The sequence below is a fragment of the Equus quagga genome, chromosome 5 (assembly GCF_021613505.1).
Source record: "Equus quagga isolate Etosha38 chromosome 5, UCLA_HA_Equagga_1.0, whole genome shotgun sequence".
Taxonomy (NCBI): domain Eukaryota; kingdom Metazoa; phylum Chordata; class Mammalia; order Perissodactyla; family Equidae; genus Equus; species Equus quagga.
This window is the reverse complement of record NC_060271.1, coordinates 131,863,029-131,881,560: the sequence shown is the minus strand read 5'-3', so window position 1 is coordinate 131,881,560 and position 18,532 is coordinate 131,863,029. Positions and strand designations below refer to the sequence as shown.

The 18,532-nt window shown below is 40.9% G+C and overlaps 1 protein-coding gene across 1 annotated transcript in view; it reads right to left on the bottom strand.

Moving 5' to 3' along the window:
- Positions 1-17,664, bottom strand: part of YWHAQ (tyrosine 3-monooxygenase/tryptophan 5-monooxygenase activation protein theta) — a 42,864-nt gene extending 25,200 nt beyond the window's left edge. Inside the window, exons 1-2 of the mRNA XM_046662576.1 lie at positions 17,554-17,664; positions 16,801-17,160 (exon numbers count right to left, since the gene is read on the bottom strand). Of these exons, the coding sequence (XP_046518532.1) occupies positions 16,801-17,094 (294 nt within the window). The 5' untranslated portion in view covers positions 17,095-17,160; positions 17,554-17,664. The remainder of the gene's footprint in view (positions 1-16,800; positions 17,161-17,553) is intronic.
- Between the last annotated feature and the right edge of the window lie 868 nt (positions 17,665-18,532).

Here is an 18,532-nt window from a genome sequence, read left to right as displayed (position 1 = left end):
AAAAAAAAAAAAAAAAAAAAAATCACCCAACTACTGTCTCTTGTTAATTTCTTTTCTCAAAGATTAGTCCTGAGCTAACATTGCCAATCCTCCTTTTCGCTGAGGAAGACTGGCCCTGAGCTAACATCCGTGCCCATCTTCCTCTACTTTATATGTGGGACGCCTGCCACAGCATAGCTTGCCACGCAGTGCCATGTCCGCACCCGGGAACCTAACCAGCAAACCCCGCACCACCGAAGCAAAATGCGCACACTTAACCACTGAGCCACCAGGCCAGCCCCTATCTCTTGTTAATTTCTGTGCTCACCAAGGAATCTTCTAATGCTAATTTGGTTCCTCATGTAAATTTGCCTGCAAGCAACAAACATGGTTAGACCATGCCTCTCTGACAAATTTCTAATTCTTGCAGTTTCCAAGTATGCCAACAAATTAGATTCGGAGCCCATAAGGCCAAGGAGACAAACCCTGGACCATGAGAGTACACTATTGCTTTACTCATCTGGCACCTCTGCCAAACAAATAATTCTTTACCTTGATTTGGGGTGTGGGGAGAGAATCCCTGAAAGTATTAATGGGCCTTCATATCTCCAACTTCTATTTATTAAAATTCATACAATTCTGGAGCATTCATGAATGCAAATATACCTTCCTGGGTGAAAGGGTTAATATCAGTATTTCTGTACACTAAATATCACTTTGCATAAAAAGTTTTCAAACTTTTGAGATACAATTCTAAAAGGAACAAAAGACCTAAAAACCTAACCCTGGCTGGAATATTTCTCAAATTAATAAATCAAAATTAATATGAATTAATGTGTCATGATGAATTGTCATCACGGTCAGACAATATGGATTCCTCAGACCCAAAGGGGTATGTGCCACTGTAGTTATACTGAAATTAAAAATAAGCCTGAGTAGTACACGCAAACAAGTGGCTAAAACCCAGAAGATAAACAAGTAGAGGGAAGGGGAGGAAAGACATGAAGCAAGAGTATCCAAAGCTCTCAATAAAAAGAGAAAAAGTTTTATCTATGTGAACCCTGGTGGTCTAGCGGTTAACATCTGGCGCTCTCACCACCTCAGTCTGGGTTCCTTTCTAGGTCAGGTAACCACACCACCCGCCTATTGGTTGTCATACTGTGGCACTGCATGTTGCTGTGATGCCGAAAGCTATGCCAGCAGTTATTTCCAATTCTAGTAAGGTCACCCATGGTGGACACTTTTCAGCAGAGCTTCCAGACTAAGGCAGACTAGGAAGAAAGACCTGGCCACCGACTTCCCAAAAAAACTGGCCATGAAAACCCTGTGAAAAGCAATGTAGCATTGTTTAATACAGGGCAGGAAAGTGAGACGATGATGCAAAAAGACTGGCAAGGCCTCTGCTCTGATGTACACAGGGTCACTAGGAGTCGGAATCAACTTGACAGCACTAACATCCTAAATGCTTTCTCCTGGTCCATAAGATCTCTAGCCACCACCAATCCATGACCCAGAAAAAATGATCACCAATGACAGCAGTATTGCTATCAATATCTGCTATAGCACAATGGTGTTTTTTTAGGGGCTGGGATGGCCCTTTTTTGAGCATAGTGCAACTCCTCTCCTCCCTAAACAGCACTAAAACCCAAAAACGATAAAAATGCTCTTGTATAGGAATGTTCATCTTGTCTTCCAACTCAGCTACAGAGCTGTTATGACTGCAGTGGCTGAAGACACATAACAGACAGAGTTTTAGACTCTGACAAATAATGCGGAGCGTGTGACTGTAACAGACCAATATTACAGAAAATCATGGTCTTTGTCCCCTCACTTCACTCACAGCAGCTGAGCCAATTCCAGACATTACGAAAAACAAATGTAATGCCAGTCCTTCATCTTGACCTGTCTGCTACATCCTCACATTTTAAGCAGCTGAATACTGAGTGGCCATAACGTCACAGCAGTATCAGAATGCTATTCCTTCTGCTCAAAGATTTCCAACTCTCTGGTCAAGAGATACAACTTTGGAAGGACAGTTTTAACACATCCACTGGTTAACACTAATATTACTTTCCAAATCTGTCAATCTGCATCAAAAACAATTACACATACACAACCACAACTTACCAACATTTACAGATCAGCATTACCAAAAGAACCAAGGCAAATACCACCAATGCCTATACTTGCTTCCCCTTAGAGAACTGCAATTTACCAGTATCCAGAAACTACTTTAGCCACTAATTTGTGAAGGAAAAGACAAATGAGAATGAGAAAATAAGATTTTCCTTAAAAGGAAAAAACCCGAAACAAACAGAACAGTAAGTCAAATCTTAGTTTGGTTATAAGTAATCCAACTAGAGAGACATCCTGATAACCTAATAGAAAAGATGTTCCAGTAATTAAAAATAGATCAAAACTGTCTTGCTGGCTTAGTATATAGGTCAAGTTTTGCTATATCCTAGGAAAACTACTAAAAACAGATAATAGCTTATACTAGCAAAGACACCAGTGTACTTTCATATGAGCTTTCTCTTTTCTAAGTCTATGACAAAATGAATCAAGCCATTTCTACATTATAGAAATTATGTAATTACTTGCAAACTAATTTTTCCATCTATGGCTAACCTATGGCACATATATTTACCTCTGCAGATATTTTATACACAACCATCTAGTCTACCGGCTCTGTTACGGGGCACAAAGAGAAGAAGAGGGTCAACAGCAACTTAAGAGGCTACAGGAAGAAAATTATCCTGCATTTGCAACTAAACTTATAAGGGTTACTGATTATACTCAGCTGAACTACTGGTTACAGCACAAAAAATAACCTTGAAAAATAAAGTAGTGCTTAATAGTATATAAAACAAAAAATAAAGATGAAGTCCTTATTCTTACATGTTCTCACAGGTCACCAACACTGATCTGAATTGGGTGCAACTTATTTTGGGGACAGTCACAAGAGGAACTCGGAACACTGGTAAACTCCAGACAATACAGAATTGAGTTCCATTACTAGAATTAGTGACAAAGAAAATACTACATTAATAAAATGGCATATTCTTACACAGAGAAAAGAATTACAGCAAAGGTAAGAAAGCACACAATATAGGAGAGAACCACTGGTAGTTCCAAACGGCTGGAGTACAGACAGAAGGAAGAGAGAGAAAGGAGGCTCGAGAGAAAGGCTGGAAGGTCTCAATCAAGTCTTGTTAAGGAACTTGGACTCCATCTAATATAATGGGTGCAAAATTTTAAAAAGCTATAGGGTAGTTATTTCCTCCCCCAAGTCTTTTTAAGCAATACTAGTACATAGTAAAAGAGATAAAGAGAGCCACTCTAGTTGAAGAGCATGGATGTATAAAGTCCTGATTCTCCCCTACCTCCACACAAGAGAGAATCCAGAGAAGAGAGAAAATCTCCTAAGAATGAGGTCTGTAAAGGAAGGCTTCACAATGAAAGGCAGAAGGAACAGAAGGAGCACTATTCTAGAAAAGTCAAATTTGAGTTCACAGCTAACTGGCTGTGTAACTAAGTAAATCAATATGCCCCGGTTTTCTCAGAGGTAAATACCTGTCTCATTCACTCATAATTACACATAGTGCAAGGAAAACAGACCTGAAAGTACTAATAAGCTATAATTTGTAATTAACCATGGAATGAGTGCAGTGGCACCTAAACTGCATCTTGCAGGATAGGTGTGATTTCAACATATAGAAATGGGAGAGGGAAGGCTTTACAAGCAAGAATAGCAGTGAGTAGACGGATGGAAACAAAATATGGAGTGCTTTGGAGAAACGATGTGGCTGGAGCACAAAGAATGGAGTAATCACCAGTTTTCCTTAAGCGAACTTTTACACCAAACCACTTCTCTCTCATTTTTTCCATAAGTTGAGAATTTCAGATCAAAGATATATGAAGTAATATTTCAACAAACGGGGCCAGGACAACTGTATAGTCACATATAAAGAATGAAGGTTGGACCCCTTCCTCACACCATATGCAAAAATTAACTCGAAATGGGCCAAAAACTTAAATCTACGAGCTAAGATGCTAAAACTCTTAGATGAAAGCATAGGCGTAAATCTTCATGATCTTGGATTAGGTAATGGTTTCTTTTTTTCTTTGTGAGGAAGACTTGCCCTGAGCTAACATTCGATGCCAATCTTCCTCTTTTCTTTTTGGCTTGAGGAAGATTAGCCCTGAGCTAACATCTGGGCCAATCTTCCTCTACTTTGTATGTGGGATGCCTCCAAAACATGGCTGATGAGTGATGTGGGTCTGCACCCGGGACCTGAACCCACGAACCAAGGCTGCTGAAGCAGAGGGTGTGAACTTTAACTACTCATTGGGGTGGCCCTGGCAATAGTTTCTTAAATATTACAACCAAAGCACAAGCAACCTAAGAAAAAAATAATTGACTTCATCAAAATTAACAACTTTGTGTTTCAAAGGACACTGTCAAGAAAGTAAAAGACAACCTACAGAATGGGATAAAATATTTGTAAATCATACATCTGACTAAAGGTTTAGTATCCAGAATATATAACCATTATAATTTAATAATAAAAAGATAACCTGACTAAAAAATGAGCAAAGGATTTGATTCAACAATTCTCCAGATATACAAATGACCAATAAGCACATGAAAATACATTCAACATCCATTAATCTGAGAAATGCAAATCAAAAGCACCGTGAGATACCACTTCATACCCACTAGGATTGCTGGTGAGGATGTAGAGACATGAAAACTTTAATATTCTGCTGGTGGAAATTTAAAATGGTGCAGCCACTGTGCAACAGCCTGGTGGTTTGGTGGCTCCTCAAATGGTAAAACAGAGTTACTGTATGACCCAAGTACACACTCAAGAGAAAGGAAAACATGTCCATACAAAACCATGTACACGAATGCTCATAGCAGTATTATTTGTAACAGCCAAAAGGTGGAAACAACTCAACTGTCCACTGATGAATGACTGGATAAAAAAAAAATCTGGTATACCCATACAATGGAATCTTATTCAGGCATAAATGGACATGAAATCTGATACAACGTACAATGTGAATAAACCTTGAAAACGTTATGCTAGTGAAATAAGCCAGACAGAAAAGGACAACTATTGTATGATTCCACTTACATGAGGTACCTAGAGTAGTTAAATTCAGAGACAGAAAGCAGAATGGTGGTTGCAGGGGTTGGGGGTAAGGGGAAACTGGGATTTACTATTTAACGGGTACAGAGTTTCAGTTTTACATGATGATTCTAGATGGATGGTGGTGATGGTTACACAACAATATGAATGTACTTAATAGCACTTAACTACACAATTACAAATGGTAAATTTTATGTTGTGTTTATTTCACCACAATACAAAAATTGTTCTATTAAAAAAAAAGAAGAAAAAAGAAATGAAGTACTGATACATGGTAGAACATGGATGAACTTTGAAAATATTATGCTAAATGCAAGAAGCCAGAAAAAAAAGGGCCATATACTGTATGATTCCATTTATATGAAATGTCCAGAATAGGCAAATCTATAGATATAGAAAAGTAGATTAGTAGTTGTCAGGGGTGGGGGGTAAGGGAAGATGAGGAATGACTGTTAAAGTGTACAATGTTTCTTTTTGTGGTGATGAAAATGTTCCCGGATTAGATAGCAGTGGTGCTGCCCAACTTTATGACTATACTGAAAACCAGTGAATTGTGTACTTTAAAAAGGTGAATTTTATGGTATTTGAATTATGTTTAATTCAAAAATAGGGGCCAGCCCCGCGGCCGAGTAGTTAAGTTCGTGTGCTCTGCTTCAGCGGCCCAGGGTTTCGCCAGTTTGGATCCTGGGCGCGGACATGGCACCACTCATCGGGCCATGCTGAGGCGGCGTCCCACATGCCATAACCAGAGGCACTCACAACTAGAATATACAACTATGTACTAGGGGGCTTTGGGGAGAAGAAGAAGAAGGAAAAAAAATAAAGACAACCTATAAAAAATAAACATGAACTAACAATCCTAGTCATTAAATAAAGACAATGAAAAACAAGATAGAAAGCTCCTCTAATATGGATAGTATATGCAACTAAGTCAAACTATTTTATAAGCATTTCTTGGAAACTTTAGCAGTATGAGACCATTAAGTTTCTTTAGAGGAAGAAGAGAAAATAAGAAATTATCTGTATAGCCCTCATTATTATGACTTTAAAATATATGTAAAACATTAACTAAAAGTTGTAGTGTGTCATCTTTGTTTTATTTTAGAAAATGTTTTCAAACAGAACAAAAATAGCACATGAGACATGATGATCAGAGAATATTTGTTAAATGAAAACCAGTTCAGGACTTTCATAGATTAATTTGTGACCTCCATCGATCCCTTTAATCCCATTTTCCCCATAAACTCTAATCGTAAATTTTACTACTACAGGAAAGACTACCTCATGGAAAACTATTTGAGAATCTATACTAAGTCTTAATAGGTCCTTCTAAGGTTCAACAGATTTGGGGGCTGGATATGCTGCTTTGATACTCTGATAGAAAATTAAAAGGAAACTAGTTCTATCAACAGCTGAAGTAAGCTTTATTAACATCTGTCAGGCCATTTAGATTAAAAGCAGAAATTTTCAGAAATCCGTGTTGGACAAAGATGAATCACAAAGCATTTTTTGATCTGTATAAAGATGATCACCTATATCTTTTTCTTCGCAAAGATGTACAGCTGGTCATAAACAGTAAAATAGAGGTATAGCCTTCACTTCCACCTGCTGAGTTATCAAACTGCACCAGGTTACTCTGTACTCTGTTTAATAGGGTAGTAATTAAAGACTGAAGAGCCTAACAAGAAATAAAATAATACAAAAATGCTGTTTTCCTGATACAGGCTTGTCTCTGTGCAAAACAAATCAACTGCAAAGTTGGATGAACAATAAAAGAAATTTGCTGAACAAACACACGTTGCCATTTATATATTTTCTTTAATCTTAAACTTAGCCATTGAGTCTGCCCAATGCATCCTCCTCTACCTCCTTCCCTAATCTACTAGTTGTTACTCTCTTAATCCTTTCTCTAATCAGATGGTTCTTAAGCTTTTCCCTACCCTCAATATTTTGGCAGGTGTAGGAAAGGGGAGGAGGAAATAAAAATTTCCAGGGGACCATCAGTTTAATAAAGACTTCTATTTCAATTTGTTCAAGAACATAAAGTCACTTCAATATATACCATTTCACATTTCAAAAGTTAGTCCTCGGATATTTAAACATTATATAAAAATTTAAAAACTATATTAATGGGACAGTCAGTCTTTCCAAATTCCTTTAAGTTACTGACATCACCAAGAACCAAACACCTGGTCTCTGCAACCAGTCCCCAAATAATCTATTTTCAGATCAAAGGATGCGTAAACCCTTACTGTAATCTTTCTAACCTCTTCATTAGTTCATCAGAATTCTGAGAGCAACAAAAGCATTGAAGGTACCTGGAAATAGTACCAGGCAGAAAGATCAGAACACCTAATAAATATGTTTAACTGCATGACTCTAATACTACAGTTTTTAAAAGAGCAAAACTTTTCTGAGCCATGTTCACGTAATGTCTGTTTGGTAAAATAAGTAAAACAAGGGGGAAAATGAGAGTACTGACTCTAGATGAGTAACATCAGTACGAGTTACTTGGGCAGCAAAAAGTCTGATCTGAAAATCAGTATTATGATTTTAAAGCATTTTTACGTATTTTCCCACAGTCACCCTGACATTTACAAACAGCAATCTAAGACTGTCCTTTAAGAAAGCATTTACATTAAATTAACAGAAGTCTTTATAGGCATGGTCTGGCCACCTGTACCATCGTCTCTCCATTTCTCTAAGTAAAGCCTGCAGCAAACATACAGGAGAAAGAACGGTCAAAGTCAAAGTTAATAAACTACGGATATTTATACAATACATATTTAGTACCATACTATGCCAAATCCAACAGGAGCAAAAGGTCCAGATGACAGAGATCATGGAACACTGCTCATGTGGACAGAAAAAACATAACTGGATAGTCAAGATCTGTGTGAAAGACAAGTTTCATTGAAATGCTTCAACTAATGCTGGCTAACAGCTCACCTGACCTCCTGTCTCCAAAAGCTGTAGAACTTCCAGCCCTAAATGCAACCAGCTTCATAAGACCATTATTTACATATTCCATTCATGCCCACTCTGCTTTTGGGTTGGGTATTGGGGAATGAAGAGAGAGATTATATTAACCTTACATTACTCTTCTCAATACAAGGAAGCAGAAGCCATTCCAACAAACCAGTTCTTTAGTTACTCAGGAATTAACAGGGACTCTCTATTACCCAATATCTAAAATCAACTCTTTTCTTTTCTTTATTATCAAGTCTGTGATTTTTCTGGTCTCCACACTTACATTCCTAGAATAATTTGTAGGGTAAAGGGGCAGGGCAATGAGAAGGGAGGGGAAGGCTTTACAAATTTCATTATCACCACACAATGACAACTACTCAGAAAACTGCTCAATCACTCACCACAGTGATGAATATTAGCAAGTCTCAAAGCAGAATTCCCCTAGAGCAGCAGTTTTCAAAGTGTGGTCTGGGGACCTCTAGGGGCTCCCCACACACTTTTTCAGGTGGGTAGGTGGCATAAGTCAAACCATTTTCATAATACTAAGATGCTATTTGCTTGTTCATTGTCATTCTCTCATGAGTGGAGTTTTTCAGAAGCTCCAGGAGACGTAACACTGCAACAGACTGAATGTAAAGCAATGCCACTATTCTCAGGCAATTTTCTTTCAAGTTATTTATTTTATTTTATTGTTTTGAAGATGATTAGCCCTGAGCTAACTGCTGCCAATCCTCCTTTTTGCTGAGGAAGACTGGCCCTGAGCTAACATCCATGCCCATCTTCCCCTACTTTACACGTGGGACACCTACCACAGCATGGCTTGCCAAGCAGAGCCATGTCCGCACCCGGCATCTGAACCAGCGAACCCCGGGCCGCCGAGAAGCTGAACATGTGCACTTAACTGCTGCGCCACCAGGCCGGCCCCAAAAGTTATTTATTTTTTTAAAAAATCTTATTATTCCATTTATATGAGGTATCTAGAATAGTCAAATTCAGCGACAGAAAGTAGAATGATGGTTGCCGGGAGGGGAGAATGGGGAGTTAAGTGTTTAATGCGTACAGAGTTTCAGTTGGGGAAGATGAAAAACTTCTGGAGATGCCTGGTGATGGCTGCACAACAATGTGAATGTACTTAATGTGGCAGTACTATACACTTAAAATGGTAAATTTTACATTATGTATACTTTACCACAATAAAAAAAAAATCACATTATGTTAACTTCTAATGGGTTTATTATTCTAAGCGAATTAGTAATTATTCTAAATGAATTACAGAATTCTCAGTTTTAATTCCTAATAATGTAATTATCTACAGGTATAATCTACACAAACAAAAGTATGGGTTCCATGATACTTTTAAGTGTGCAAAGGGGTCCTGAGACCAAGAAGTTTGAGATCGGCTACACTAGAGTATGGTCAATATATAATGCCTCCACTGCACCCTGTAACTCCATCACTCTAATTAGTACTCAACCAAATAAAAACAAAAGCTATGGTGCAAAGTCTATCAGTCCTATGTCCTAGATGGATATCAATACCTTTCTGTACATTTTCATGTCTTGAGGTCAATAAGACATAGTTTCACTATTTTTCTTGCTATAGGTATTAAAGGCATCCAACCACAGCAATGAAGACTATCATACCCCTATCCACGGCAATCAACAATTACAGTGACCACCCAGATCCTACCATTAACCTTTTGCGCCATACTTGCTTTATCACATATCCATCCATTACTATCAGGTTTTATGTAAACTAAAGACATCAGTACATGCGAATCACTAACTAGAATTTTCTTTCTTTAGAATCAAAATTTACATACAATGAAATGCACCAATGTTAGGTGCACATTTGCTGAGTTTTGACAAATGCATATTAACTGTGTAACTCAAACCCATCAACACAAAGAACATTATAATCACCTCGGAAAGTTCCCTCCTGTCTCTTCCCAATCTCTGCCTCCATTCCCACAGAGGCCACTATTCCTCTGATTTTTCACCCCTCGACTACTTGTGCTTGTTCTAGAATTTCATATAAATGGAATCACACTATGTACTTTCTCGTGCCAAGTTTCTTTCACTTAGCATGTTTCTGAAATTCATTTGTATTGCAATGTGTATGAGCAGCTCATTCACTCATTGCCAAGCAGTATTCCATTATGAATACACCAGTTTACCCGCTGTCCTATTAACAGACCATCTCCAGTTTTCAGCTCTTAGAATAAAGCTGCCATGTGCATTCTTGTACAGGTCTTTTTCTCGACCTATATTTTCATTCCTCTTGTGTAAGTATCTAGGAGTGGAATTTCTGGAGGAAAAAACAACCTTTTAATTATGGAAAATTTCAAGCATACATAAGAGGAGAGAACAGTATAATGAATTCCCATTAAAGCCAGCTCCAACTATAGTAATTCATAGATGCTCTCCTTTCATCTGTAAACCCACCCATTATTTTAAAGTCCTAAATATTATTATCATCATTTTGTCTTTAAATACTTCAATACACAAACATTTCCAGATCTGGTCAAATTACTTATCATGAAATATTCAAGAAAACAACAACACTGATTTAACCTATGAATTAAGAGTAATTAAAGTAGCAATGGAAAAAGTATAATTTTTCTTCTCTTCACATATTTTAAATGCTGCCTCTCTACCACCTCTCCTTGATACCTAGAAAGTCAATGGTACAAAGATACTTTCCATTGTTACTCTGAAAGAATTGGTGCCAAATACAAAAACTGGTAATGATAAATATAATAAAGGAATATCAATATGATCAATCAGATTTCTCAACTGTCAAGCACCCTGAATTAACTATGCTACGCTATTATTTTATAAGTCAAACTGTATATGAGACCAAAAGAAAAAAAAAGTTTGGTCACTAGCCCTTTGTGAGAACAAAGGTAGTCTTCATTATATCCAATACTGAATAAAGAGGTAAAATTCCAACCCTTCCAGTCACTAGATTTTCGTTATCCTCAAAAACCTGGCTGTGCCAGAGAGGGTAAGGGAAATGGCCATTCTCAACCACCGCAGATGACAGCACTAAAGCATAAGATCTTTTCAGAGGGCTATCTGGAAAAAAAAGGAAAAAAGCTTTTCCTTTGATTTGGAAATTTTACTTCCAAGAACTTAACCTAAACAATTCTAGCATAAAGCCTGCAACAAGGATGTTCTTCCCAGTGTTGTTTATAATGGAGACAAACAGTTTACAACCTAAATGTTCAATGGGGCATTAGTATAATTTTGCAACATCCAAATTAATACACACTACAGGGCTACAAGTCTGGAACCACATATGCCAAAGCACTAATGGCAGTGATGAAGGAGAGGGGAATATTTGCTGTTCATCGATTTGAACTGCCTCTTCCAAACGGATTTCACTATAATTTCAGTTGGATCTTTATTCTCTGTGTGAAGTTTTTGAAAGAGCAAACCTCAGGCTTTGGAGGCAACCATGAGGTACAACTTGGAGTAAGTTCCAGAAACATGAACTGTAGAGGTAAACAGCATACACTAGATGACAAAGAAAATAGTGACAAGGAAAAAAAATGACTAAAGTCTAGAAAAAGGGTTCAGACAAGATGTCAACATGTTAATAAGAACCCAAAGAACAGGCATGATACAATTCAATGCAACTTAATACTGTGTTTTATTTATGATCTAACCCAGAGTTTCTCAACCTTGGCATTACTGACATTTCGGGCTGGGTAATTCTTTGTTGTACGGGATTATCTATGCATTATATGACGCTTAGCAGCATTCAGGCCTCTACTTCCCACATTAGTAGCATCCCCCTCCACCCCATGTCTTGACAAACAAAACTATCTCCAGAAGTGGCCAAATGTCCAGGGGGTAAATTCACCCTGGTTGAGAACCACAGATCTGACCTTACACTTATATGCCTGTATGTATAATATTCCATTCCATTTCACTCTTCAAGAAAACAACTCTTGGCTTCAAGGAGCTCACAATCTAAAGGCGAAAAATCCAAAAGCCAGAGTTTTTAAATTTTATTGCAATATCCTATATAAGGAGGGCTTCAAAATTATAGACTTTGGGAGTTTTGTCCACCACAAGCTATCTTCCTTCCCTCCTAGCTTACAAACATAATGTCTCATATTTATTAAACCGTACAAATTCCTCATAACAGAGATTCACACTGTGATCTTCAGTCAGCTACCATGTATTTAAAGATGACTGTGTTTCATTTAATTTCATCAGGAGCCAGATCACTCAGGTTCAAATCCTTGCTCTACTACTCACTAGCTTTGTGATATTGACCAAGTTACTTAACTTCCTTATGTCTCAGTTCTCTCAACTTTAAAACAGAAATAATACTATCGAGATAACTTACGGGAACAAGGTGAGTATATAAAATGCTTAAAATGCTTAGTACATAGTAAATGCCCAATAAATGTAGGTTATTAGCTATTATTTTAATTACAAGCCTATAAAGGTAGGCATCATCATCACCAACTTATAAATAAACAGAGGCTGAGAGATTAAGAAACTTGCCTGTGGTCACAAAACTATAAGATTATGGAGTAATGATTCAAAAACAGTCTGTCTTGATTCCAGAGCCCGTAATTTTTCTGTTTTGTCAATAAAATTACATTAAGATTCATTAACTATCAAGAACAACATATCAGTCTTACTTCAAAATAATAACCAGCACCAGACACATTTTCATTTAGAGATTAATTTAGAACACTTAACTAAATTGAAGTGTATTACTGAATTAAGGTTACAGAGCTTTAGCACACCAACACAGGCAACTTTAAGTTTCTATATACTACTTTAAACGATTCTTATTTGAAAAATCAGAACGTAGACCTTAGCTCCTAAAACTGTTTATACATTGTATGGAAGCAGCCTGTTGATATTAGTCTACCAGAAGACCATCAACACCAAAGGATGACATGGGGTTGTTTGAGACAGAGGTTATCAGGTATACATTCTCTAATCGTCTGGCTCTTACTCCAAGGTCATTGACTTTGTTCATAGATTTTGCTCCCAAGGCCCGGAATGGCTTCATGAACCCCTCTGAATTCTTCCATTTGCCATTACCACACATCCAAGTTCTTAATGACTCCCAAACACCTTCACATGCTATCTGACCACTGCCTAGCTATCATACAACGTGTTAATCTTTTTCACTTAAACTTTGCTACTCCCAACACTCCTTACTAGGATCACCAATGACTTCTGCATTACCTCTTCCTGAAGCCATTTCACTAAAGTTGTTAGTCCTTCAACATTTCATATACTGTTAACACGTTCTTCAACTTGGTCTGTAAAAATCACTCATTTTAGAGTTCAGAAGTCAGAGTGGAGGCAGAATGGCTAAGACCATATAACCTGATAGTTCCAAACAATTAGAACTGGAAGAGACCTAGAAATCTTAGCTCAACCCTCTGGTTTCACAAATCACACTGAGGGACAGAGATGACCTGGTGAAATCTTCTCTAACTTTTCTTAGATCCTCTGCAGAGTTGGGTCTTGGCCATTTGGGCGCTCAATCTCTTTTGCTCTTTAGAGCACTCATTTGGATTCTAACATTCTTTCCTGCCTCACAGTTTAGTAACTTCTTTCAATAAAGTGATTATCAAAAAGGTTGAAAGTTGTCCACTATGTTCATTTTGAGTAAAGAGTAAATAATTCCACCCCCAACCTACCCTATGAAAAGGAAAAGCTGAGAATCTGCTATTTAGGACAAAAATTGTGCCTGTTCTCCGTTACTCTTTTACTGATCTTCTGTAACACGTCAGTTCTACCTACGTCCTCCACACCAGATTCTCCTTTCTGTGCTCCAAAGGAACAAAAGAAGAGAAAACTTCATGTTGGCACTCATCGTTCAGAAACTTTAGGTTTCACTCTTCTTTCCTCATTATTTTGATAGACTCCTTATTAAACTACTAATTTATCAATTTTGACACTTGTTCACAAGTCTATCACTTCCTCGGCTATCAGTTCAGTTTACAAACTGGTAATTATCAGCACTCAAACCACGAGCTTTAGATGCTGTCACATGCATACCATTCAAAATCTTCAATGTCTCCGCACTGTCAACCAAATGAGGAAAATTCCCTCTGACATTCTCTTATAAATTACAGCTCCCACCTTCTTTTCCAAGCTTTTCTCTAGCAAGAGCTCTACACATACTCTGCTCCAGTCACAGAAATTTTCTTTCCTGAAAAAGGCCCATCCTGCATATTCCTTCTGCCTGGAATATTGATCACACCCCCCCCCCCCCATAAGCCATTCTTTGTAAAGCCTTTCCCTGGGATTCTGTTTCCTTTGAACTGCATAGCATTTTGCTCATAACCATCCTTTGAGAATTATATATTACTCACATTTGTGTATTTCTAATATGCACTCACAAATTATTGGATGACAAAATCTATGGTTCTCAGCTTTGTTCTTCCCCATACTGCTTAGCACAGTACCTTGCACATACTAAGCTCTCAAACAGTTGCCAACTTGAAGATGGGTGTGCCCAGCTTTTTTTTAATAGGTTGGCCATTAAGTCACAATTAGTTTCTCAAAGCATTTTAATAATTTTTTTTTTTTGAGGAAGATTAGCCCTGAGTTAACATCTGCTGCCAATCCTCCTCTTTTTGCTGAGGAAGACTGGCCCTGAGCTAACATCCGTGCCCATCTTCCTCTACTTTATATGTGGGACACCCACCACAGCATGGCTCTGACAAGCGGTGCCATGTCTGCACCTGAGATCTGAACCAGTGAACCCCGGGCTGCCAAAGTAGAACGTGTGCACTTAACTGCTGCGCCACCAGGCCGGCCCCATATAAATACATTTTTATGCCTTGGCGTCTCAGATTAATCAAGTTAAACTCTTCTATTTCACTTGGTATAAAAAAATTAACCTAATTTCAGGCGTTCTCTCCTATTGAAATGATCTGTATATGAAAGGTCTACCCCAACATACCTGCTCTCTCTTTCAGGTCATTTATTAACTAAGCAAAACAAACTCTCCTCCACTTACACCATCATAAAAACTAAAATTTATAAGAGCTACAAAATAAAACAAATATTCCTTTGGCTCAGAGTTCACTTGCTAGAAAACAGGAGCAATTTTATGATAATTCTGAATTGCTGCAGGGTAACTAATAAACTGTAAAATAACTGAACATAAAGAGACTGAAACATGCTGTGAGAGCCCCCAAAATTAATACATACATAGAAAAGCTTCTTGTTAACATATGGAATTCTCATCAGTCTTTCCCTGATGTTGTCAATAACCATTACCATATGCTACTGAAGGCTACTATTACTTTCCAGTCGGCAAATTTCTTGAATACAAGCAATTCAGTTCAAAAAGCTTTGGTAAGTGCCTCCTCTAAGCCAGGCAGGGAGCGGAAGCTAAAAAGATGTAGATGAATATAACACAAAGTCCCGCCTTCATAAGGCAAACAATCTCAACAGGGTTTTCTCCACTTAGGACACATACTCTGCACTGCTTTCTTTGCCCCTTTACCAGCTGTCTCCAGCAGCCATGATTTTGTTCAGGTCACCTGTTATTTGTCTTGGAAAAATAGGTTAAAGAAGTTTTTAAAAAATTTCCCGCCCCATGAATCTGACGGGGCAAGGAAGAGGCTGCTGGGAGGAAAAGCAGCATTTCCCCCACTATTCCCACTTGAAAAAAAATCACCAATCCAGTATGCTTGTCTTTCAAAGCCCCCCTAAATTACGACAAGGAACATGTTAAAAATCAGCAGGCCTCTTGTAAAAGTGGCACTTAAAAAAGGCGACTGCATCAGATAGCTCATATTTTACTGGAAGAAACCACTCTTTGTAGTATTAGAACACTTAGAAACACTCCAGGAGATAATGCTGGTGCTTAAATTTTAAAAACTTCTCTTACTGACCAAAGGATCCATGCAATGACAAAGCTAAAAATGTTCTGTCTCACTAACGAGGGTGAATCACAGCCACCACCTACTCCACCCAACAGCCGCCCTCGTAACACTGGACAGTTCAAAACCTGGAGAGGCTCTCCTCGCCTGCTACACGTTAGAAACGAATTCAACTCAGCACACGAGCGGCCGAGCACAGCACAGCTGTGCGAGAGCAAGCAAACGTTACTAAATGCTGAAATTTACCAGGACATGTTGTTCTTTAGACTCAGCTGCGCCTTTTTCACCTTTACCGAACTCTCCCCCCGTTACTACTGGGGAAAAAGCTCAACAGATAACTCTTACTTGCAAAACGAAGTCTCTGTTCTGATTTTCGCAGTAAATTTCCATTACTAAGTTGTGGAGGAAAACCTACTCCATGTATTGTCTCCGGGGAAAAGGTGCCTGCCTGCACGTTCTTCAACCGAAGCCTATGAACTGATCACAGAACATTTCAAGGGTTCCCAGATCTCCTCGGTGAGCCCAAACACGATTTTCAGTCTTGCACAAACCTACGAGGATGTTTCAAAGTTCTCTCGTGCGGTAGCAACCCAGCATCTGGGAAAAGATCCACTCACCCCTGGACAAGCGGCTTCTTACGTCTCAAGAACTGAACTAACACCTCAAAGAAGCCAAGGCGGACCTCCCTGGACCCTCGACGTCGGCAGACCATCAGGCCAGCCCCGGCGCCCGGGAAATTCTGCACGACAGCCTCACACAAAAGGGCCTCGGCGCCGCCGCCGCCCGCTCTCCCACCGCCCGGCCCCGCGGACTCACCAGGACCGTGGTGCAGATGGACCTCAGCTCGGACTCCACTTTCTCCCGATAGTCCTTAATCAGCTGCAACTTCTTGTCCGAGGTGTCGGTCTTCTGCTCGATGCTCGAGATGACCCTCCAGGCGGACCGGCGGCCCCCGACCACGTTCTTGTAGGCCACCGAGAGCAGGTTGCGCTCCTCGTTGGACAGCTCGGCGCCCTGCTCCGTCACGGCCTTCATGCAGGTGGCCATGTCGTCGTAGCGCTCGGCCTGCTCGGCCAGCTTCGCCTTCTGGATCAGCTCCGTCTTCTCCATGGGGACGGACGCGAGAGGACAGCGAGGGCGAGCACCGACCCGGATCGGAGGAGGCGTGAGGAGGGCCTGCGGGCGGCGCGCGGGGGCGCGGACACAGGGGCGGGGGCGGCGCCGTCAGACAATGCCCGCCGCCCGCCCGCCCGCCGCCTCTTTTGTCTGTCCCCGCACGAGCGGCCCAGTTGAATTTCCCTCCCCCGCCCACGCTCCCGCCCGGCGCCCAGGAGGCCGAGGGGCACCCGCGGAGGCGGCCGCGGAGGGCGCGAGAGCGCGGGGAGGAGGAAGAGCCGCTCCCGCGCCCGCCCGGCCCAAGATGGAAGCGGCCGTTGGCCCGCACCTTCCCGCCGGAGCCGTCCCTGAGGAGAGAGGCGTGGAGGCCGGCCACTCCCGCGGGCTGGCCCCCAGCCCAGCCCTCAGGCCTGGCCAGGCCCTCAGAGGGCCGGAGGCGACCCTGGCGCTCACCTTCACGTCTCCGCGGCCGCGGCGCGAATCCCACCACTTTGATCCGCTTTTGGCTTTAGCGGAGGACCCTCCCGTCTCAGCCTACCCCGGAGCCAAGGGGCGGGCCGCCGAGCGGCTGCCCTCACTCCCACGGCCCAATGGCGCGCCGAGCTGCCTCCGAGAGTCCCGCCTCCCGCCACGATGCTGGCCAATGGGAGCTGAGCGCGCGGAAGGGGGCGAAGGGGGCGGGGCGGGAGGGGAAGCGGAGGCTAGGAGGGTGGGTCGGCTCGGACAAGTTCGGTAGGCCGGCAGGCTGCGGCTTCGGCCACGGGGTTTCCTCCAATTAGATCCAGGGTAAAAGGACGTCACTGTTGCCATGGCGATGCTGTTACCAACTCCCCTCATCCTCCCGCCACCCCCGGCACTTGTGGGTGCGGCACGGGAGCGGGAGGCTCGCACCACCACTCCCGCGGTGGCCGCGTCTCCTGCTGCAGCACCGCTGCAGATGGTGCATTGCATCTTATGGGCCAATGCAGCTCCGGCTCTAGTCGGCCTAGTGAGGCCGGGCCTGGGACACAATCGGCTGTTTTGTTGCTCAAGCGCCTTTCTTTCCTCCACTTTCCTGTTCGTGACAAAGGTTTGGAGCTCAGTACCTTGAATCCAGCCTGTAATGACGTTCCGACTGTGGCTGCGAATTAGAAATAATGTCATCCCCATTAAGGAGGAATTAGTTCCTGGAGAAAGTGGCTTAAGTATGGCTTTTACATGGCAAATTCGGGTTTTCAGAAGGGCACCTAAAACCTGAAATTTCCTTGTAAAATTCCCAAGAAAGTCCGGGCATGGCTCTCTGGCAATGCCAGGTATTAAGATTTTCTTTAAAATGAGAAATGACGTTAGGGACAATTTGGTGATAAAACGCCTGTTAACCCCCACCCCTTACCCCGGCAACTGTTTTTATATTTCTTTCCAGCCTTTCCAGGTTACATCCATGCATCTAAAT